This window comes from Macaca thibetana, chromosome 13 (assembly GCF_024542745.1).
Source record: "Macaca thibetana thibetana isolate TM-01 chromosome 13, ASM2454274v1, whole genome shotgun sequence".
Taxonomy (NCBI): Eukaryota; Metazoa; Chordata; class Mammalia; order Primates; family Cercopithecidae; genus Macaca; species Macaca thibetana.
In genome coordinates, this window is record NC_065590.1 from 20,764,081 (window position 1) to 20,783,796 (window position 19,716).

At 44.5% G+C, this 19,716-nt stretch overlaps 2 protein-coding genes across 5 annotated transcripts in view; one reads left to right on the top strand and one right to left on the bottom strand.

Moving 5' to 3' along the window:
* The window catches only part of MRPL35 (mitochondrial ribosomal protein L35), a 536,751-nt gene that overhangs the window by 286,537 nt on the left and 230,498 nt on the right, over positions 1-19,716 (bottom strand). The window lies entirely within an intron of this gene.
* Positions 17,352-19,716, top strand: part of ST3GAL5 (ST3 beta-galactoside alpha-2,3-sialyltransferase 5) — a 52,920-nt gene continuing 50,555 nt past the window's right edge. For both annotated transcript variants that reach the window (XM_050753064.1, XM_050753066.1), the window contains exon 1: positions 17,352-17,575. In XM_050753064.1, coding sequence (XP_050609021.1) covers positions 17,494-17,575 — 82 coding nt within the window. In that variant the 5' untranslated portion in view covers positions 17,352-17,493. The remainder of the gene's footprint in view (positions 17,576-19,716) is intronic.

Genomic DNA, 19,716 nt, shown 5'->3' on the forward strand with positions numbered 1-19,716 from the left:
ATCTGGGAACATCGGCAAGACTCCTGTCTCAAGAGCCGAGCTCGCCAAGTGAGCAATTCCTGTCCCTTTTAAGGGCTCACAATTCTAAGGGTGTGTGTGTGAGAGGGTCGTCATTGATTGAGCAAGTAGGGTGTACGTGACTGGGAGCTGCATGCACCAGTAATCAGAACAAAACAGAACAGGACAGGGATTTTTACAGTGCTCTTCCATACAATGTCTGGAATCTATAGATAACATAACCGGTTAGGTCAGGGGTCAGTCTTTAACTACCAGGCCCAGGGCACGGTGCCAGGCTGTCTGCCTGTGGATTTCATTTCTGCCTTTTAGTTTTTACTACTTCTTTGTTTGGAGGCAGAAATTGGGCATAAGACAAAATGAGGGGTGGTCTCCTCCCTCATTCCCCTCCTTTGAGACTCTCACTCATTTTATTAGTGGGAGTTCACACCTTCATTTTCACTACCTATGTCTTTCTGCATGACAGATAGAGAGTGATTTACATAGTACACTTGTGCTGAAGCATTTGGTAAACTAGAGTAGTGATGAAACCTTTTACTATTTGAATGAGTACAGATAGTAAATAAGGGATCAGTAAGCAGGTTCCTCTTACTACTATAATTTTTATTATAAGAGTTTTAAATCCTCATAGCACTGGGAACTATTTTTAAACATGGCCTTAGGGTCAAATCCATGCCACACTTGTACAGGCATATGTGCCAGTTTCGTCATGTCTTTAACTATATCTTCGACTACTTGACCCTGATCATCTATGTGCAGGCAGCAATTGGTAACGTTAAATTTCTACAGACTTCTCTTGCAGCTGCTAGCAAGTAGTTGAGAGTCAATCTATTTTGATAGATAGTATTTCTCATCTGAGTTTCTTGCTGGGCCAGGACAGTCAAGGTTTTACTGGTTTTATTAGTGATGTTCTCCAAGACAGCTTGCAATTGTATGATTCAGTTGAGCATGTAAATGGGGGTCTGGTATCCCTACAAGCCGTCTTATGCCCAAGTGGCAGGCCCATAGTATTGTATAATTTTTTCAGGCGGCCGTTTATCATCTTTTTAATTATCTACAGCTATGCTTCGCTTTTCACAGGAAGCATAGACAGGGAAGCCTAGGAGTTTGCCTGTTCTTACTAGCAGTAGGAAGAAAGATGGTTTACTAGTGCCAATAACACACTACCTGTCCGCTGGTCAGGCAGCTTAGCGTAGGCTCTATGTCCACATATCCAGTATAGCCTAGTGGGGGCTGTCTAGTCCTGGTGGGATTCTGGGTGGGCCTAAACGGTCTGCAATTTTGGAAATTTACTGAATGGATTTTTCTCTGTGTGGTTTGAACTCCACCATGTAGTCTTCCTACAGGAAGGGTGAAGTTCTTTCCCACTCTTGCTATACAGTATTGTCTAATGATTGAGGCTTTTAGGACCTAGAAGTAATCAGGGTGATGCTTTTGGCCTGGGAATTCATCAGGAACTGGGTCTGTAGGTACTAATTCTCGGGCTTTCTATGGCCATTGATCTCCTATTACAGTTCCTCCACATACATAACATGAAGTGACACTGAGAGACTGGGCTACATGCTCAACTAATTGCAAAAACAAATTTCTTGTTTTTCCTGGAATTTCTGGTACTGGCATATTTAGTTTATCATAGAAGGTTTGAAATACTGGCTCAGGAGAGTGTTTATAAACTTTTTTCAAACCACGACATTTACTTGAAGATCCAGTCCGGCTCCATCAATTTTTAGGGTTATACATTTCCCTTTTCTCTAGTGAGGATTAAGGAGGTTGGTTATTACCAGTTCTAAGGGGTTACACTGACCACTGGTACAGGAAGGGCAACTTTTCCCTTGCTGAAGGTGGACAGCATTTTTTTATTTTTTTTATTCAAGTAGTCTAAATGACACAAGACCAGTATCTACATTTATTTTTACACGGTCCTAATTCATGATAAATGTGCTTATTTTCTGCCATATAGCCTCTTTCCTAATTAAGAGAACCACATCCTGTTTTTAACTAATTATTATTAATGACAGCACAGGCATCAAATTTTGAGGTGACTTGTTTGGGCACCTCTTTTGTTTTCTGTTTTGGCTAACACTTTACTCATATCATTTATGAGCCCCCACCAGTCTTCAGTTCTCAATCTTATTTTAAAAACTGTGGTCATGGGAGGCTCAGATGGATCATAACACACATCAGGTTGGTCATTTCCTGGGCTACATACCTTGTATAGAATAACATTACACAAACAAGTTCTTTTTAGAATTCCAGTACACTTACAATAACCGTAAAATAATAGGACCGAAGCAACCTTTTGTCCTACCTGAGTGACTTGATGTATACACTGGGAACAGCCCTCAGTCTGAGGAAGGTCAGTGGAAGTCCTTATTGTACAAGTCCAAATTTTAAGGAAAATGAGTCCTGTGATGAGTTTCCCCATGCTTCAGCCATGCGTGGACCAGTCAGCTTCCGGGTGTGACTGGAGCAGGGCTTGTCATCTTCTTCAGAGTCACTTTGCAGGGGTTGGTAAAGCTGCTCCCATCCACGTACAGCTCCCAGTCTACTGATGTTTAAGGATGGTCTCAGAGGTTAGGCCCACTAGAATAAATTGAGTCCAACACCTCTACATAGTTATGTTCAACTGGGCTCTCTGATATCTGGAGCAAGGTGGCGGTGTTTAGAATGTTGTAAACTTCAATGGTTATGCAGGGATTTTCACAGAGCAAGCTTTGGTATCTAGTTAGTCTAGCATTCGTTAGCTAAGGATGTCCTTTGATATTTATTAAAGTCACCACAGCATGGGGGGACTTTATGTTTAGGTTTTGCCCAAGAGTTAGCTTATCTGCTTCTTGTGCTAACAGGGCCATTGCTGCCAGGGCCCTTAGACATGGGGGCCAGCCTTGGAAACCCCATCTAGCTGTTTTGAGAGATAGGCCACTGGTCTTGGCCAGGGCCCTACAGTCTGGGTTAAAATTCCAACTGCCATTTTTATTTTTCTGACACATAGAGTGTAAAGGGTTTTGTCAGGTCAGGTAGCCCCAAGGCTGGGGCCGACATGAGTTTTTCTTTTAACTCATAAAAAGCTTGGTGCTATTGGTTGTAATAGATGTAGTTTATCTAATCTACATTTTTATTAACTGTCACCTACTAAAATATTGACTTAAATCCTGTAGCTATTTGATTTCAAGCTTTAAATTGATCTGATATTACTTGTGGGGCTCCAATTACATCTAGATGTGAGAGTTGAAAGACCCATAAGGGGCTTCTCTCACTTTATGATGTCTTATTTTTTCTCCCTCTGGTTGATGAAATGCCAGGGTGAAAGGGATAGCCAAATAGACTAAAGCACAAGTGCCACTCCAGTTATTCAGCAGAGTGCCCAGTAAAGGTCCACCACAATACCACCACACATCTGCTCAGGGATGAATAAGGGCTGACTGATTGATAAACTCTTAAAAATTCTTAAGCTCATCACATCCCTTCAGGTCTCCAAGGAATGCTAAGTTTCTTCCCTGTCATGAGAGACACAAAGTGAACTTAGTGTTGGGAGATGGAAGCTGGATGGCCCTTGGGGGCTGACCTGCAGGGTGCCGGACTTCGGGATATAGCAGAGAGAGCTTGGCATGACTTATTTCTCAAAGCTGTAGAATCCTGGAAAAGAGCTACCATGCAGCCTACACCTGGTCGACTGGAGGACCACCTTAGTGGAAGGGGGACAATCTGGGCCTCTGGCCTGCCATGTGCACAAGCATAACAATTGCTTTTGTTTAACGTGCAGATGGAATATTTGATCCATTTTAACCAGGCATTTGCATCTTGGTATCTTGTCTTTATTGCTAAAGTTTGTTTTAAGTCTTTAACATCTATGATCCTCTAGTAAAATGAATGTATGATTTTAGGAAATTACAAAAACCGGTTGGGGCGGTCCATCCTTGCTCTTTAGTGGTCCACAGAATATTGGACCAACTATGGCATAAAAGCTCTACATTCGGGGCAAAGACTCCTGGTTGGTACTGGGGTCTTTATTGAAATCTCCCTGGATTAAATGGTCCTAGTATACTAATGCCCAGTCTGAGGAGAGCCAGGAGGGACAGAAGTACTTTTCTGAAGTAGAAAGCTGTCTTTGACTTGGCAAGTCTCCACAGGGTATAACAAGGCAAGCATTAAATGCAATAGTTTGAGGCAAAATTGACTTGGTTATGTTAATAACTAGATGGTTAGCAATAGAATGAGGAAAGAAGAAAGAGTAATAGAATAGAAGAAAAGAGTTAAATTTTTCTTAGCTTTAGTTTGGTAGGGTTTTTCCCTGGGACCATGGCCCATGACTCTGGAGTGGGTGGCACTTTCTTGACTGGTGTGATGAGTCCATCCTTTTATGCTGTATGAACAGCAGTCTTGGTGGTTAGCAGCACAAGGTAGGGTCCTTCCCAGGCTGGCTTGAGTTTTTCTTCTTTCCAGCCTTTGATGAGAACGTGATCTTCAGGCTGGTGCTGGTTTACTGGAAATTCTAGGGGTAGTACACATGCTAAAATACTTTTCGTTTTTGAGGGAAAGGAAAGTGGAAGATAAACCAAGTATATAATTTTTAAGAAACTGACCTTTTGTTTTAAATGTGGGGACCTTGGCAGGGGACTTTATAGTCCTTAGTGCCTTTTTACTGAGAAATTTCCTTTAGCACCTATTTTTTATTAGTTTTTAAACCAAAGAAAGCCAAATACCATTTTACATACAATGCCTTTTGTATGATTTTTATACCGGATAAGCTAAATTTTATCTTTATATTAGTGAGTTACTAATGTTAAACCTAATTTTAATAAAACTGTATAGACATATTTATCCAATTTTTAATGTTTGGCCATAAGGTAAGATTTTACAGACTCTTTTTAACCTTTTATAATTTTTGCTAAAGAGCAGGTTGGTGATTTAAGAAAAACCTGCTATGATTTTATTTTAATGTCCAGTTTACAGAAAAATTAGATGATACCTCTTTAACTTCAGCCAATGTTTACACACAGAATCTTCTTTCCAATTAACATTTTAAAACTTGATTAAACCTTTAAAACAAAATATTCATATTTTTAACCTTTTAATGTAGGTAAAAATTTATATTCTTATGCCTCCTTATAATTCTTTTACCAAAGGTATATTTTACTTTCCTTATACACCTTGCACATAAACTGTCTTTTTAAAAATTATACAACATTTCTTGCATAAATTCATTTTTTATAATATTTTTATCTTTCACTACTTTCGCAGACAATTCTTCGACATGCTTTAACTTTCTGACTTATTACAAATATTTATTTCTTTAAACAACCAGTTAATTTATTTCAGGACAAGAATTTACCACATAATACTCTTTTTATATAAATTCTGTCCCCCCCCAACTTTTTTCCTTTTTTTTTTTTTTTCTAACAGAAGAGCCCCATACTTTAAGATTTTTGAGTTAGTAAGCTACTTTTTTGCTTTTTTGATTTAGGATTGTTCTGTACTGAACTAGTGAGGTGTGCTCACAATGAGGTTTCCTCTAAAAATTTTTTTTTTTTTTTTTTACTTTTTTTCTGTTAGCAAAGTAGTTGCTGCTACAGATTGAATGCATTTGGGCCATCCGCAGGTTACTGGGTTAAGGGTTTTTCATAGGAAGGCCTCAGTGCTTTCAGGATACACCCTTGTTTACACTGACAACAAAGTAATATTGGAGCACTATGGGGTTATGGAGAATACCTTCAATTATCAATTACAGGTTTTAAATTTACCTTGGCTTTTAAAGGAATAGGGTACACCATGTTTTTTCTTAACTACTTGTATATATCTCTCTTTCTCTCCTTTCTCTCTTTGACTTTGTCTCTCTCTCTTTGACTTTCCCTTTGCCTCTGTCTCTTCCTCTCTCTCTCTCTGCCTCGCTTATGCTGCAGTTCTCTCAACCGCTGTGGAGAGATCTAAAGCCAGCTGTAACGAAGCATCTGTGTACGGGAACTGGTCTGGGTGCCCTGGCTTTACAGGTTACCTTGTGCCGTACCTTTGAAACAAGGGACCTATCCAGGCTTCCTTCTGATGGCCAACCTACCTCTAATGCTGGCCAGTCTATTTACACAAAGTTTTAAGTTTTCCTGGTGTCATAGTACTCCATAGTCTCCCTTAAATCCTTTCTTGAAATTTTTCAACATAGTTCCTAGTAGGGTGGGCTTATTTGTGCCTCACCCATGCTTCTTTGAGACAAAACACCACGCTCACACCACACGCACACCCCAAAACAAAGAACAGGTAAAAAGGCCACACACACACTTTTGCAGTTTACACCAAACCAAAATCAAAACCAAAATCAGAGTATCCAGAAATCCAAGCCAGGTCAAAACCAGAACCAAAGCATCAAGCAATCCAAGTCAAGTCAAAAACAAAAACCAAAGTGCCGGTACAGGCACATCATGGGTGATCAGGCCACACTTCCACCCAAATGGAGTAGGCAAGTTCCCAAGACCAGTCCCATCAAGCAATTTAAACCAAGTCAAAACCAAAACCAAAACCAAAGTGCTGATAAAGGCACGCCATGGGTGATCAGGCCACGCTTCCACTCAAATGGAGTGGGCAAGTTCCCAAGACCAGTCCTGTCAAGAAAGTCAAACCAAGTCAAAACCAAAACCAAAATCAAAGTGCCAGTAAAGGCACTTTGTGCTTTTAAGTGCACACTGTGGGTGATCAGGCCCCACTTCCACTTGAATGGAACGGGCAAGTTCTCAAGACTAGTCTTACCAAGTTTCAGATGTCCGGACTCCAAGTACCAGTTCCTTCCTGGTGTTTAGCCACTGTGTTGATCCTCCACAGGGGCCTGCCACACACTGCTCTGGCAAGGCATCCCACTGGGGCAATTGCCTACCCAGGAGCACTCTCAGAATCTGTGTCACTCCGGCTGGTTGGAGTCCCCTGCAGTGATGTTCCACTGGGCCACCTAAGGAGTTGCCTCAACCATCTGCCAATCACCTTGCTTCCTGGCCAGGGAACCAAGAAATGTAGCAGGATGAGCTGCAGACAAAACTCCTTAGACACTGAATTAAAGAATGAAGGAGTTTATTTGGCCAGGAGCACTGGCAAGACTCCTGTCTCAAGAGCCAAGCTCTCGGAGTGAGCAATTCCTGTCCCTTTTAAGGGCTCACAACTCTAAGGGGGTCTGCATGAGAGGGTTGTGATCGATTGAGCAAGCAGGGGGTATGTGACTGGGGGCTGCATGCACCGGTAATCAACAAAACAGAACAGGACAGGGATTTTTACAATGCTCTTCCATACAGTGTCTGGAATCTATAGATAACAGAACCAATTAGGTCAGGGGTTGATCTTTAACTACCAGGCCCAGGGCACAGCGCCAGGCTGTCTGCCGATGGATTTCATGTCTGCTTTTTAGTTTTTACTACTTCTTTCTTTGGAGGCAGAAATTCAGCATAAGACAATATGAGGGGTGGTCTCCTCCCTTAGTCTGAGTTCCTTTCTCTGGAAACCATCAGGCCTTCCAAATAGTATCAAGGAACAGAAACTTACATATCACTGAATCTGGACAATGAGATGCCAGACCTCTTATCTGCCAGAAGACCACTTGCTTCCTGTTGACCAAGTCCTCTTCCTTACCCCTTTCTAATTCCTATTTTCACATGCATGGCTACATTTCTTCCCTGCTATTTAAGTCCCTAATTTTATTTGTTTATTTTTATCTATTTATTTATTTTGAGACGGAGTTTTGCTCTTGTCACTCAGGCTGGAGCAAAATGGCACAATCTCGGCTCACTGCAACCTCCACCTCCTGGATTCAAGCGATTCTCCTGCCTCAGGCTCCCAAGTAGCTGGGACTACAGGCACACGCCATCGCGCCTAGCTAATTTTTGTATTTTTAGTAGAGACAGAGTTTCACCACATTGACCAGGCTGGTCTTGAACTCCTGACCTCAGGTGATCTGCCTGCCTCAGCCTCTCAAAGTGCTGGGATTACAGGTATAAGCCACTGCACCCAGCCTAAACCCTTAATTTTAGTAGGTCAGGGAAATAGATTTGAGACTGATCTCCTATCTCCTTGGCTGCAGCAACAGACTAAAGCCTTCTTCACTGACAATACTTGTTGTCTCAGTGATTGGCTTTCTGTGTTGAGAGTAGTGGGACTTAGACCAAAGCCTTAGTATTTTGGTAACAATTTCAGTCATGTGACTGAATTTGGGTGGAGAATCCAGTTACACTGTACCTGACTTAAACTGTGAGATAATAAAGATGTGTTGTTTTAATCTAATTTGTGGTAATGTGTTACACAGAAACAGAAAATGAATATGGCCTGAAACTAATATACCGATCAATATACCTACCTTATCCTTCAAAATCAGTCTCACCCCTTTAAGAGGTCGCCTTGAGCTCCAAGACGGATTCTGCTGTGCCCCTTGATGCTCCTAGGGCTCTTTTTTGGGGGGTGGGAGGACAGAGTCTCACTCTGTCACCCAGGCTGGAGTGCAGTGGTTTGATCATGGCTCACTGCAGCCTCAACTTCCTCAAGCAACCCTCCTGCCTCTGCCTCCCAAGTAGCTGGGACCATATGTGCGAGCCACCACACCCAGCTAATTTTTTTGTATTTTTTGTAGAGATGAGGTCTCACTATATTGCCCAGGCTAGGCTCGAACTCTTGGGCTCAAGCGATCCTCCCATCTCAGCCTCCCAAAGTGCTGAGATTGCAGGAGTGAGCCACTGCACCCTGCCTTTGGCTCTTTGTTAGTAGTTTTTCTCTTATATCTTGTTGTTTTACTGGTTTTGTTTGTTTGTTTGCTTGTTTGAAGTGTCTTTCTCTTCTGTTAGACCATTTGATCCTTCAGGGTGAGGACTATGTCTTAGTGTATTTGTCTGTTTTCATGCTGCTGATAAAGAAATACCCATGACTGGGTAATTTATAAGAAAAAGAGGTTTAATGAACTCACAGTTCCATGTGGCTGGGGAGGCCTTACAATCACAGCGGAAGGTGAAAGGCATGTCTTACATGGTGGCAGACAAGAGAGAATGAGAACCAAGTGAAAGGGGTTTCCCCTTATAAAACCATCAGATCTCATGAGACTTCTTCACTACCACAAGAACAATATGGGGGAAACTGCCCCCATGATTCAATTATCTCCCACTGGGTCACTCCAACAACATGTAGGAATTATGGAAGCTACAATTCAAGACGAGGTTTGGGTGGGGACACAGCAAAACCCTATCATTTAGGTAGGCTTGAGGCAGGAGAATAAGGTCTGGAGGCAGGGAACCTAAGACTGATTTGCACTGACTTCCTAAAATTGAATCAAATGGAAAACCCCACCTCTCCACATCCAAGTAACAAAAGGATCAGAGGCTGCTCCCTCAGCACTGCAACACAGATGAAAAATGGAAAGTACCTCTGATTGGTCCTCTCCTGCAACCAGACTGGTCATGGTTCACTCCTTCATTTACATAGGGTATAACTAAGTAACCAGTGGGAAACCTCTGGAGGGTATTTAAACCCCACAAAAATTCTGTGACCAACCCTCTTGAGCCATTCACTCAGGCTGTTCCCACTCTGTGGAGCATACTTTCATTTCAATAAATCTGTGCTTTCTTTGCTTCATTCTTTTGTTGCTTTGTTTGTGCATTTTGTCCAATTCTTTGTTCAAAATGCCACGAACCTGGATGACTACTGACTCGTCAGGACTTTCTACTGGTAACAGGCTCTGGACTCTGACATCCCGGGTTTGAATCCTGACTTTGTGACCCTGGGCAGGTTATTTTATCTCCTTAAGTTTCTTGAAGCCTCAGGTTCCTTGGGTAAGATATGGGGATATGAGACCCTACCTTAAAGGGATACTGTGAAGATAAAATGAAGTAATTTATGTTATGCACTTCGCGTGATGCCTCACATATAACAGGCTCTCAGCAAATGTTTGTAGAATCAATATATGGGTGAAGGACAGACAGAAGGGCGGCCTGAAGATGTGCCTGGATATGTTAATATGTGTCCCTCCACTTCCAGAAGAATTCATTCCACGAGGGACTCTTTCCTCAATCTGAGCCTCTTCTGCCAACCGCCAGCCTTCCCATGATGTTTTTGTGTCGTCTTTTTCCCTCCTTTGTTTGTTTTACTCCCGCTTCTCCTGTGATTGCTCACAGGAAAACATTCCTAGAAAAACCTCAAGAGACCAACTTCTTTTGTGCTTCAGGGCAGCAGACAGAGCCCGTGTTCTGTTGGCTGCAGCTGTGCTCCAGTCCCTGAGGGCCTGCGGAAGAGACAGCGTCTCAGGGGGACCAGGCAGGAGTCCAACAGAAGAAGACAATGCTTCAGTAAGTAACCTGGGCCCGAAACTCCAACACAAAAAGGTTATATCACAGGGCAAGTGACCCCTCACCCCTCCTGCCTCACAGACATCCTCGGTCTTGGCTGCCACCAACATCTTTCTTCCCTCCTTTCCTTCTGGCCACCTACAAAACAGTCACATCAGCATCACCCCTAACAGTTTCAAAGACACTGGGCTCTCAGGGAAGGCACAGCTTCTGTCTTGGTATGGGGTGAGGGCCATTTGGCAGACGAAAAGAAACAGGCCATCTGGAGAGGCCTCTGAGACCTCAGTAATTTGAACCAACGACTCCCTACATTTTTACTTATTGCAAAAAACAACATTATAACAACATTAAAACAGATTTGCTAAAAAAGGAAGAAAGATTATTTGTGATCCCACCACCCTAACACAACTATTTTCTTTTTTCCAAATTATCTTCCAGTTTTTGGCCACATGATAGATGTTTGCATACAATCTGTGTTGCCTTTTTTATTTTTTTCACTTAATATTATATCCTAAGTCTTTTCCAGTATTGACATATGATCTTCACATTGGCCACATTTTTTTTTCCTGCAAATATTCCAGCCAATTAGACTGAGGCACAATTAATGATTTCTTAACCTTTGGGGATTCTTGTCCATCCCCTGGAATCTTTGAGGTTGGCTCTTGGCAAAGCTGTAAAGGAAAGTAAGTTTGGTTTTGGGGCCCATCTGCATCCCTTACAAATCTTCTTTCTTCCCTGCTAGCAGTTCTAGCCTAAGAGTTCTATTGCCATATCCCATTCCCCAACCTGTTCTCTAATATTGCACTGCCAGTCATTGTACTATCAAAAAAAGTAATAATATAGGTTCCAATTTTTCTTCAGTGTAAAAGCAATACATATGCATGTTGTCCAATACGGGAAACACAGAACAACAAAAATAAAAATAAGAAGTAAAAATCTGCTATAATCTTGCTGCTTATGATCACATGCCACTGAAGATCCCATTTGTCTGAATTAGGTATTTTCCTCCTGGACTCTTCTCTGCCTTCCAGCCTCATTTCATCATTGCAACTTGTGTTGCGTAAATAGGTACATGGCAAATCAGTTGGGGCACCTGGGGTTGGCTAGTTGAAACCACAGAGGAACTTCCTATCTCATACAACTGAAATGTACAGAGGCAAGATGGACTTCAGGACTGGTTTGATCTAGTGACTCAAATATGTCATAAAGGAAATGGTTTCTTTCTAACAATGGTCTTCTGCTTCCCATAGCATTACTTTCTTCCTAAAATAAGCTCTTCTTGTAGTCCAAGATGTCTGTCTTATCAACAGCTTCTGAGGCTACTTACTGCCTGGTTCTTGTCTAGCAGAACATGAAAGCCTCTCTCCCCCAGCATCTAATAAATTCCTGAGACTTCCTCTGATTGGATCAATGTGGTTCCTATGGCTACCCATGAACCATTCCTAGTGGCAAGGAGGATGGGGCAACTGGCTACTCTGGGTGGCTGAGACCAGTAAGTCTCAAACTCTGGTCTCAGGATCAATTTACACACCTAGAAATTACTGAGGATCCCAAAGAATCTTTTTAACACAGTCTTTCTCTTGATATTTGCCAAATTAGAAATTAACACTGAGAAAGTTTTAAATATTTAATTTAAATATTTAAAATTTAAAATTTTATTAAGTCATTAAAATAATAAATCTGGCTGGGCATGGTGGCTCACACCTACAATCCCAGCACTTTGGGAGGCCGAGAGGGGTGGATCACCTGAGGTCCGGAGTTCGTGACCAGCCTGGCCAACATGGTGAAACCCCATCTGTACTAAAAATACAAAACTTAGCTGGGCGTGGTGGTGTGCGCCTATAATCCCAGCTACTTCTGGAGGCTAAGGCAGGAGAATCATCTGAACCTGGGAGGTGGAGGTTGCAGTGAGCCATGATTGTACCATTGCACTCCAGCCTGGGTGGCAGAGCAAGACTCTGTCTCAAGCAAAAAATAAATAAATAAAATAATAATAATAATAAAACCATTGCATGTTAATATATATTGATAAAAATAACTTTTTTTTTTGTTTTTAGACAGAGTTTTGCTCTGTCACCCAGGCTAGAGTGCAGTGGCATGATCTCGGCTTACTGCAACCTCTGCTTCCCAGGTTCAAGCAATTTTCCTGCCTCAGTCTCCTGAGTAGCTGGGATTACAGGCACATGCCAGTGCGCCCAGCTAATTTTTTGTACTTTTAGCAGAGACAGCGTTTCACCATGTTGGCCAGGCTGGTCTCAAGCTCCTGACCTCAAGTAATCTGCCCACTTTGGCTTCCCAAAGTGCTGGGATCACAGGTGTGAGCCACTGCACCCAGCCAAAAAATAACTGGTTTTGGCTGCATGCAGTGGCTCACATCTGTGATCCCAGCACTTTGGGAGGCCCAGGCAGAAGCAACACTTGAGCCCAGGAGTTTGAGGCCAGCCTGGGCAACAGAGGGAGACCACTGTCTCCACAAAAAATTAGAAATTAGCCTGGCATGGTGTTGGGTACCTGTAGTTCTGTCTACTTGGGGGAGGCTGAGGTAGGAAGATTGCTTGAGCCCAGCAGGTAGAGGTTGCAGTGAGCCGAGATCGTGCCACTGCACTCCAGCCTGGGTAACAGAGTGAGACTCTATCTCCAAAAAAAAAAAAATGCTGCTGTCCTGGATTTGTAAGTAGCCTGAGTGACTCTTTGCTAATCACTATTCAGAGGCTTCTCTGAGATCAGCCACTGACTTGGAGAGATACCGGTAAAGCTTTGAGAGGTGGAGGCTGATCTTAGTCTACTGTTTCAAGATCTCTGTCTTAATCCAGAATAATAGCTATAATAGCTAAGGATGTCTCTGTGGCTGGTGAGAAGGAAGTTTGGGGGTCTGCTTGTCTTGCTCCCCAAGTGGGTCAACCTAATGTGAGTGGAGTGAATGAGGTAGTAAGGGCTTAACAGATGTCTTGTGAGGCTTCAAGTGAGCTGTGATCATGCCACTGCATATCACCCATGCCTGGGCGACAGAAAAAGACCCCGTCTCAAAAACAAAAACAAAAACAAAAAGCTACTATTTCCCAAAACAGAAAGATTAGTGAGAAAAATGACTTTTTTTTTTCTTTTTCTTTTTCTTTTTACTGAATCCCAAATGTGATAGTAAGTTGTTGTTTTGTTTTTAAAAAAAAAACATTTTTGGAAGTCTCTTTAAGTCTAGCTTAACAGAAGACAGCTGGATTTTTATATCTGCTCCTGTATTCAATCTGTTGCAAATTATTTTGGTTGTAGCACATGAAGAGAACTCGGCCTCACATTGATTTGTAATTGGAAAGTTACAAGTATTTTAAACACCTTTTAAGATAATTGTGAATATTTGTCTTTGATACTACACCAAAACTCTACAAGAGGTTGTTTTTAAATGTTTTTTGCACTGTGGAATCTGAAAACTTCTCTGTAAACTTCTATTGTTAAATTAAAACCCATTGTCTGCCTTGTACTTTAAATGGATCTTTACTCATGGATGACTTTGTAACATCATGTGTTAACCATTTGGAAGGCGATGATTCACTGGGTAAATGTAGTTGTTATACATTATCCAGTATCCAAAAATCACATTCATTAATGTCACCATTGATCTCATCAGAAAGTCCTTAAATATTGAGAAGCCGTTAAGCTCATGGTGATGCACGTTTTCCAAAATTCTAAATTTCTCTTGGAAAGTTGGAATTTTTTCATCATTGGCAACAAATAGTCTATTGTTTTCCTTGAAGACACAGGCTCATTTAGTTCATTTTCAAGAAAATACATACCAAATACCCAAGTCAGAATAATCATAGTTTATCAGACATTTTCTCAAGTAAAAATGGTGTTCCATAAAGAAAAACAGCAAGTTCAGCTTGCAATTCAAACAATTGCACATGTGATTTTCTAAGTTAGAAAATGATCTCACTTAGACAACCGTGTTACATAGACAACTATCTTACATCTGTTTGCAGCAAAAGTACTTTACATGTAGTTTTCGTTTTGTCATATTAAATAATAAAACGCCATGACTCCACTTTGGGAGGCCGAGGCAGGTGGATCACCTGAGGTCAGGAGTTCAAGATCAGCCTGGCCAACATGGTGAAACCCCTGTCTCTACTAAAAATACAAAAATTAGCCAGGATGGTGGCAGGTGCCTGCAATCTCGGCTACTCGGAAGGATGAGGCAGGAGAATTGCTTGAACCCAAGAGGTGAAGGTTGCAGTGAGCTGAGATTATGCCATTGCACTCCAGCCCGGGCAATAAGAGTGAAATTCCATCTTAAAAAAAAAAAAAAGCCATGACTCAAGTTTTCAGATTTTAATAATTTTGGTGCCACTGCCTTGATTTCTGAGGGTGCCAGTTGTTTGACCCACCTTTGTTTTTGTGCTGTCAGTCAAGAAGGTAACTGATGTCTTAGATTATTATGAGATAGTTTTGATTTCAGAGTTCCCCTGAAAGGTCCTCAGGGACTCCCAGAGGTCTTTGGACCACATTTTGAGAACCCCTGGCTTAGACCAATCAGAACCCTGTCATAGACTGTGGTAAACTCACTTAAAAGGTATGTTATATCACAAAGGAGGAGGGTGGATGGATGTTGGGGGCAACCACAAGGCCTGCTATGAGAATGACCAAAGCAATCAGCATAAGTAAAGAATTAGGCCAGGCGTGGTGGCTCACTCCTGTAATCCCAGCACTTTGGGAGGCTGAGGCAGGAGGATCACTTGAGGTCAGGAGTTCGAGACCAGCCTGGCCAACATGGTGAAACTCTATCTCTTCTAAAACTATGAAAATTAGCTGGGTGTGGTGACCCTTGCCTGTAATCCCAGCTACTCAGGAGGCTGAGGCAGGAGAATTGCTTGCACCCAGGAGGTGGAGGTTGCAGTGAGCCGAGATCATGCCACTGCACTCCAACCTGGGTGACAAAGTGAGACTCTGTCTCTTAAAAAAAAAAAAAAAAAAAAAAAAAAGTGTTGCTGTCCTGGATTTGTAAGTAGCCCGAGTGACTGTTTGCTAGTCACCATCCAGAAGCTTCTCTGAGATCAGCCACTGACTTGGAGAGATACCAGTAAGGCTTTGAGATCTAGAGGCTGATCTTAGTCTGCTGTTTGGAGATCTCTGTCTTAATCCAGAATAATAGCTAAGGATGTCTCTGTGGCTGGTGAAATGGAAGTTTGGGGGCCTGCTTGTCTTGCTGCCCAAGAGGGTCAACCTAATGTGAGTGGAGTGAATGAGGTAGTAAGGGCTTAACAGATGTCTTGTGATGCCGGGGCAGGAGGTAGCTTCAAGTTCCTTTTCTTCCTCACCCCCACCTTACACCCATCCTTGGAAGCTGGGATAATGCTGACTCTCATGGCAGCCATAATGCTATCAGGACTGGCTTTGCAGACAAGGGGAATCTGGAAGAGAAGGGTAGGGGCAGCGGAGACAGAGAGAGGTAAAGAGTGTTGCATCAAGCACATGTGTCAGAGGCGTTTAAACCAGAGTGCCTCCATTTTGAGTGAAGGCTAGAAAAATGAGGCTGGGACTTGCTAGTCCGCATTCCCTGAAAGTTAGGCATTCCTAGCCTCTAGATGTTTATGGTTAAGGGAACAAATTAATAATGCTTACTAAACAGACCCAGACTTGAGAGTGTCCAGATATCCCGAAATCTGGAGAACAAAGGCATTCCTAATTTTGCTTTTAAAATAATAATATTGATTATTGCAAAATATGGTAATTAGGAAAATTAATCCTTTATCACAAACCCTTGTAGCAGAAGATATCTCCCCATATATACAAGCATTACAAGCATTGTACCTTAGTTGGATACGTCCCTCCTCTTATTTTCAGGAATGCCCTGCTGGAGTGCAGTGGCGATCTCGGCTCACTGTAACCTCTGCCTCCCGGGTTCAAGCGATTCTCCTGCCTCAGCCTCGTGAGTACCTGAGACAACAGGCTTGCGCCACCACGCCCGGCTAATTTTTGTATTTCTAGTAGAGACGGGGTTTTGCCATGTCGGCCAGCTGGTCTGGAACTCCTGACATCAGGTGATCTGTGCGTCTCAGCCTCCCAAAGTGCTGGGATTATGCGTGAGCCACCGTGCCCAGACACCACTTTACTTTCTTAATAAACTTGCTTTTACTTTGCACTGTGGATTTGCTCTGAATTGTTTCTTGCATGAGATCCAAGAATCCTCTCTTGGGGTCTAGATCGGGACCCCTTTCCTGTAACACATGGACCTTGGGCTGATCTCCAAGATTAAGAGGGCAAGGTACTCAGCAGCTCTGCCTGGCTAGCCTCGGCCAACTTACCGGATTTAAATCGCCCAGTGACAGCTTTTCCTCCAATATTTTCAAAATGCTCCCAATATCCTCACGTTAGAACAATCCAGAAATAGTCTTATGGTAAAACCCTTTTGGGAGGTGTGAAAGTAGAGTCCTCCCACTGTTTCCTTCACAACGCTTTTTGCCCCAACCTCGATCGCCCAGGCAGCACATTTTTTTCCGGCACCCCCACCAAGGGAAGAACAGAGACATCTCCAAACCAGCTGTCCTGCGCCAAGCTGTTACAAAAAAGAGAGATGAGGCTCCCAGTTTATGCAAACATATTTGGCTCGGTGTCTAGGATCTTCTTTTTCAAACCCAGAAGGGGATTGCAGGCACACGGCCGCGGCGCTGTGTCTGCCGCTCTGAAAGGAAGTCGACCTCCTTGACTGGCTTCACTGGAGTCCGGTCCGAAAGCACCGGAAAGTTGCAGGCGCACAGTATACGCTCAGCTGTGTCCAAAAAATAACCTATCAATCACTGCCTTAAGCTTTGTTTCCTTCCTGAATTTTTTTATTTTCACGAATATTTATGCTTTTACAAACTGTTTATTATTTCCTCTCCAGAACCAAGAGGGGCTCGCCCCAGCCCGGCCCCCGCCCCGGGTGCGTCCCTGCTGGGGGCGCCCTACTCCGACAGTGCCCACTGCGCCGCAGGGCGGACGGGCCGCGCGCCCGGGGGCGGGGCCTCTGCGGAGGCATCGTGCTCTCCGATTGGCCTTCCGCGTCCTCGTGACGCCAGACCCCGCCCACGCGCCCCTCCTCCGCATCTGCGCGGGGGAGCGGCGGCCCACGGCTGAATGGGCGCGAGTGCTGTGCCGGGGGCGGGTGGGGGTGCTGGGTCCCGGGCTGGCTGCCGGCCGGCGCCCCCTCACTAGTATGCGGAGGAAGGCCGCGGGCTGGGCGGAGCGGCGTCCCCTGCAGCCGCGGACAGAGGCAGCGGCGGCACCTGCCGGCCGAGGTACGTGGCGCAGCCCCCTCCTCGGCGTCGCGGGGGCCCGGGGGCTGGGGGCTGCGGCGGCGACCTGTCTCTGCCCGGCTAGGCGCGGCGTTTCCGCCTCGAACGCCGCGGGCAGCGCCCAGGGCACGGCACCCTCAGGCGAGCCCGGCCGGGGCGCAGGCGAAGGGTCGTGGTCCCGGGCCGTGTGGACCGGGCAGGGGCGCCCGGGCAGGTGTGGAGGCGGTGGAGGGTGGGGCGGACCGCCGGTTGTCGGGTCCAGCCGCAGTGGCCCTTTCCCCGCCGCTTTCTACTGCAGCTTGGGATTTAATTCATTGCTGGAAGCTTCGGAGCTAGCGGAGCCGAGTTAACTCGTTTTCCTGGGATGGGCTTAGGGGACCCCTTGCAGGGTTACTAGCGGCTCCTGAAACCGCTCTCTGCATCCATCGGGGAGGCGTGATGTGGGGCCGCTGGTAGAAATTCGCCGGTGACCTTCCCTGCACCCTCTCTGCAGCCAGCCTTGCAGAGAAGACAGGTTTTGGCGACCTTTTGATTTCTTCTGAATTGTAAGCCGTGGCTTGACGCGGGTGTGCATTCATTGTACGCCTTGCGTGTGTAAGTAACACAGGGTTTTCCGAGAGCATCCCCGAGGAGCCCTGCCCCTACCCCACACCAGCTTGGTGACCTTGGCAGACACTGATCCCGCTGTGGGGCTCCGGCTCTTGGTCTCTCCTGAGAAGCTTACCCTTATGGCCGAGGTCCGTTCCAGGCCCCGGGTTTTTCTAATGACAAAAAAATACGTTTACGAGGATAGAGGGTCCTGCAGAATCACTAGCTGACTCGGAAGACGAATTTTATATCTTCATGTCTTAAGTCATGCATGCGGCCTTTGCTTAATTAGGCATCGTTCATTTGAAGGGGGAAAATGGTTTTATGTGCTGCGCTTCATCTGGCACCGGTGGTTGCCTGCGCCTCGTGCCAGAGCCGTGCTGGGTGTCACAGAGAGGAAGGAGACTCGTCTCCTGCCCTCTGGTGTTTAGCTGCCCTCCCCCGGGCTTATGGCTGCTAATCCTTTTCAACGGAAGGATACAGCTGCTGAAACTGTGGAAGAGGAATCCATTTCTGCTGCATGAAGGGGCACAGACTTGAATACAGTCAGGACAGGTTGTGGTTTCACTTGGGTAATCCTGAGAGCTTGACAGCTTCGAGGAGTGTCCAACATTGGTAGTCACAGAGCCTGGAAGCACCTGAATTCCAGCTGTCACTTTGAGAAGGAGATTCATACGAACTGCGAGAGCATATAACCAGCATGTCTTGAGTCTTTTACCCGTGTGCCTGTTATATGGGTGCTGCTGTTTTTGTAAGATGAAATGACCCTTGGATATTCTTGATTATGATCAGCGTTTCTTCGTCTAGGCAAGAAAAGAAATAGGTGAGATAGGAAGGCATGAAGGGGCTCATGGAAGAGAGAGGGCTGGCAGGCATAAATTCTGAGAGCTCACATTTACGACTGTTTAGACGGTTCTTATAATTTTGGCATAAATTGTAAATTGTTGCATGTTACCAAAATAGATTGGTGATGAATGTTAAGGATATATCCATGGCAGAATAAGAACACGCTCTTTGTTCTTTGGTTTGCCTCCTCTGGTTCTTCTCTGCTTGCCTTGTGGGACTGTTTGCAGCGGTGAGGGGAATTTATCTAGCAGGTTGACTCTCAGGAGGCAGTGAATGAAAAGAGGTTAGTGAGTCCTCTGTGGGAGTCCATTCCAGGTCCTGGAGGGCTGAAGTGGGTGTCTTGGAGCCAGCAGTTTCTGGCAGAAGGGATAAGGCTCTCACCTTCCACACTCTACTGGCTCCTGAGGAGCAATTTAATCCGCACTGCCTGTGGACACGATGGAGGACTGAGATCACTCCCAAAGGGCGTGCTCCGTGGTTTTAGTCTGCTGGGAAGCTCAGGCAGAAGTAAAACAACTGAGAATATACACACGTTAATGATGCTCCGAGCTTCCTAACTGCTGAGGAAGGAAAAGCAAGGGCTGGATCAGTGTGGGTGGCATAAGTTAGCAGAGGCATCCAAACTGGGGTGAATCACAGGCCTGGTGTGGGAGGAAACCATAAATATGTTGGTGACACGCAGGCTCGCCCAGGAGACAGCCAGCTTAAGC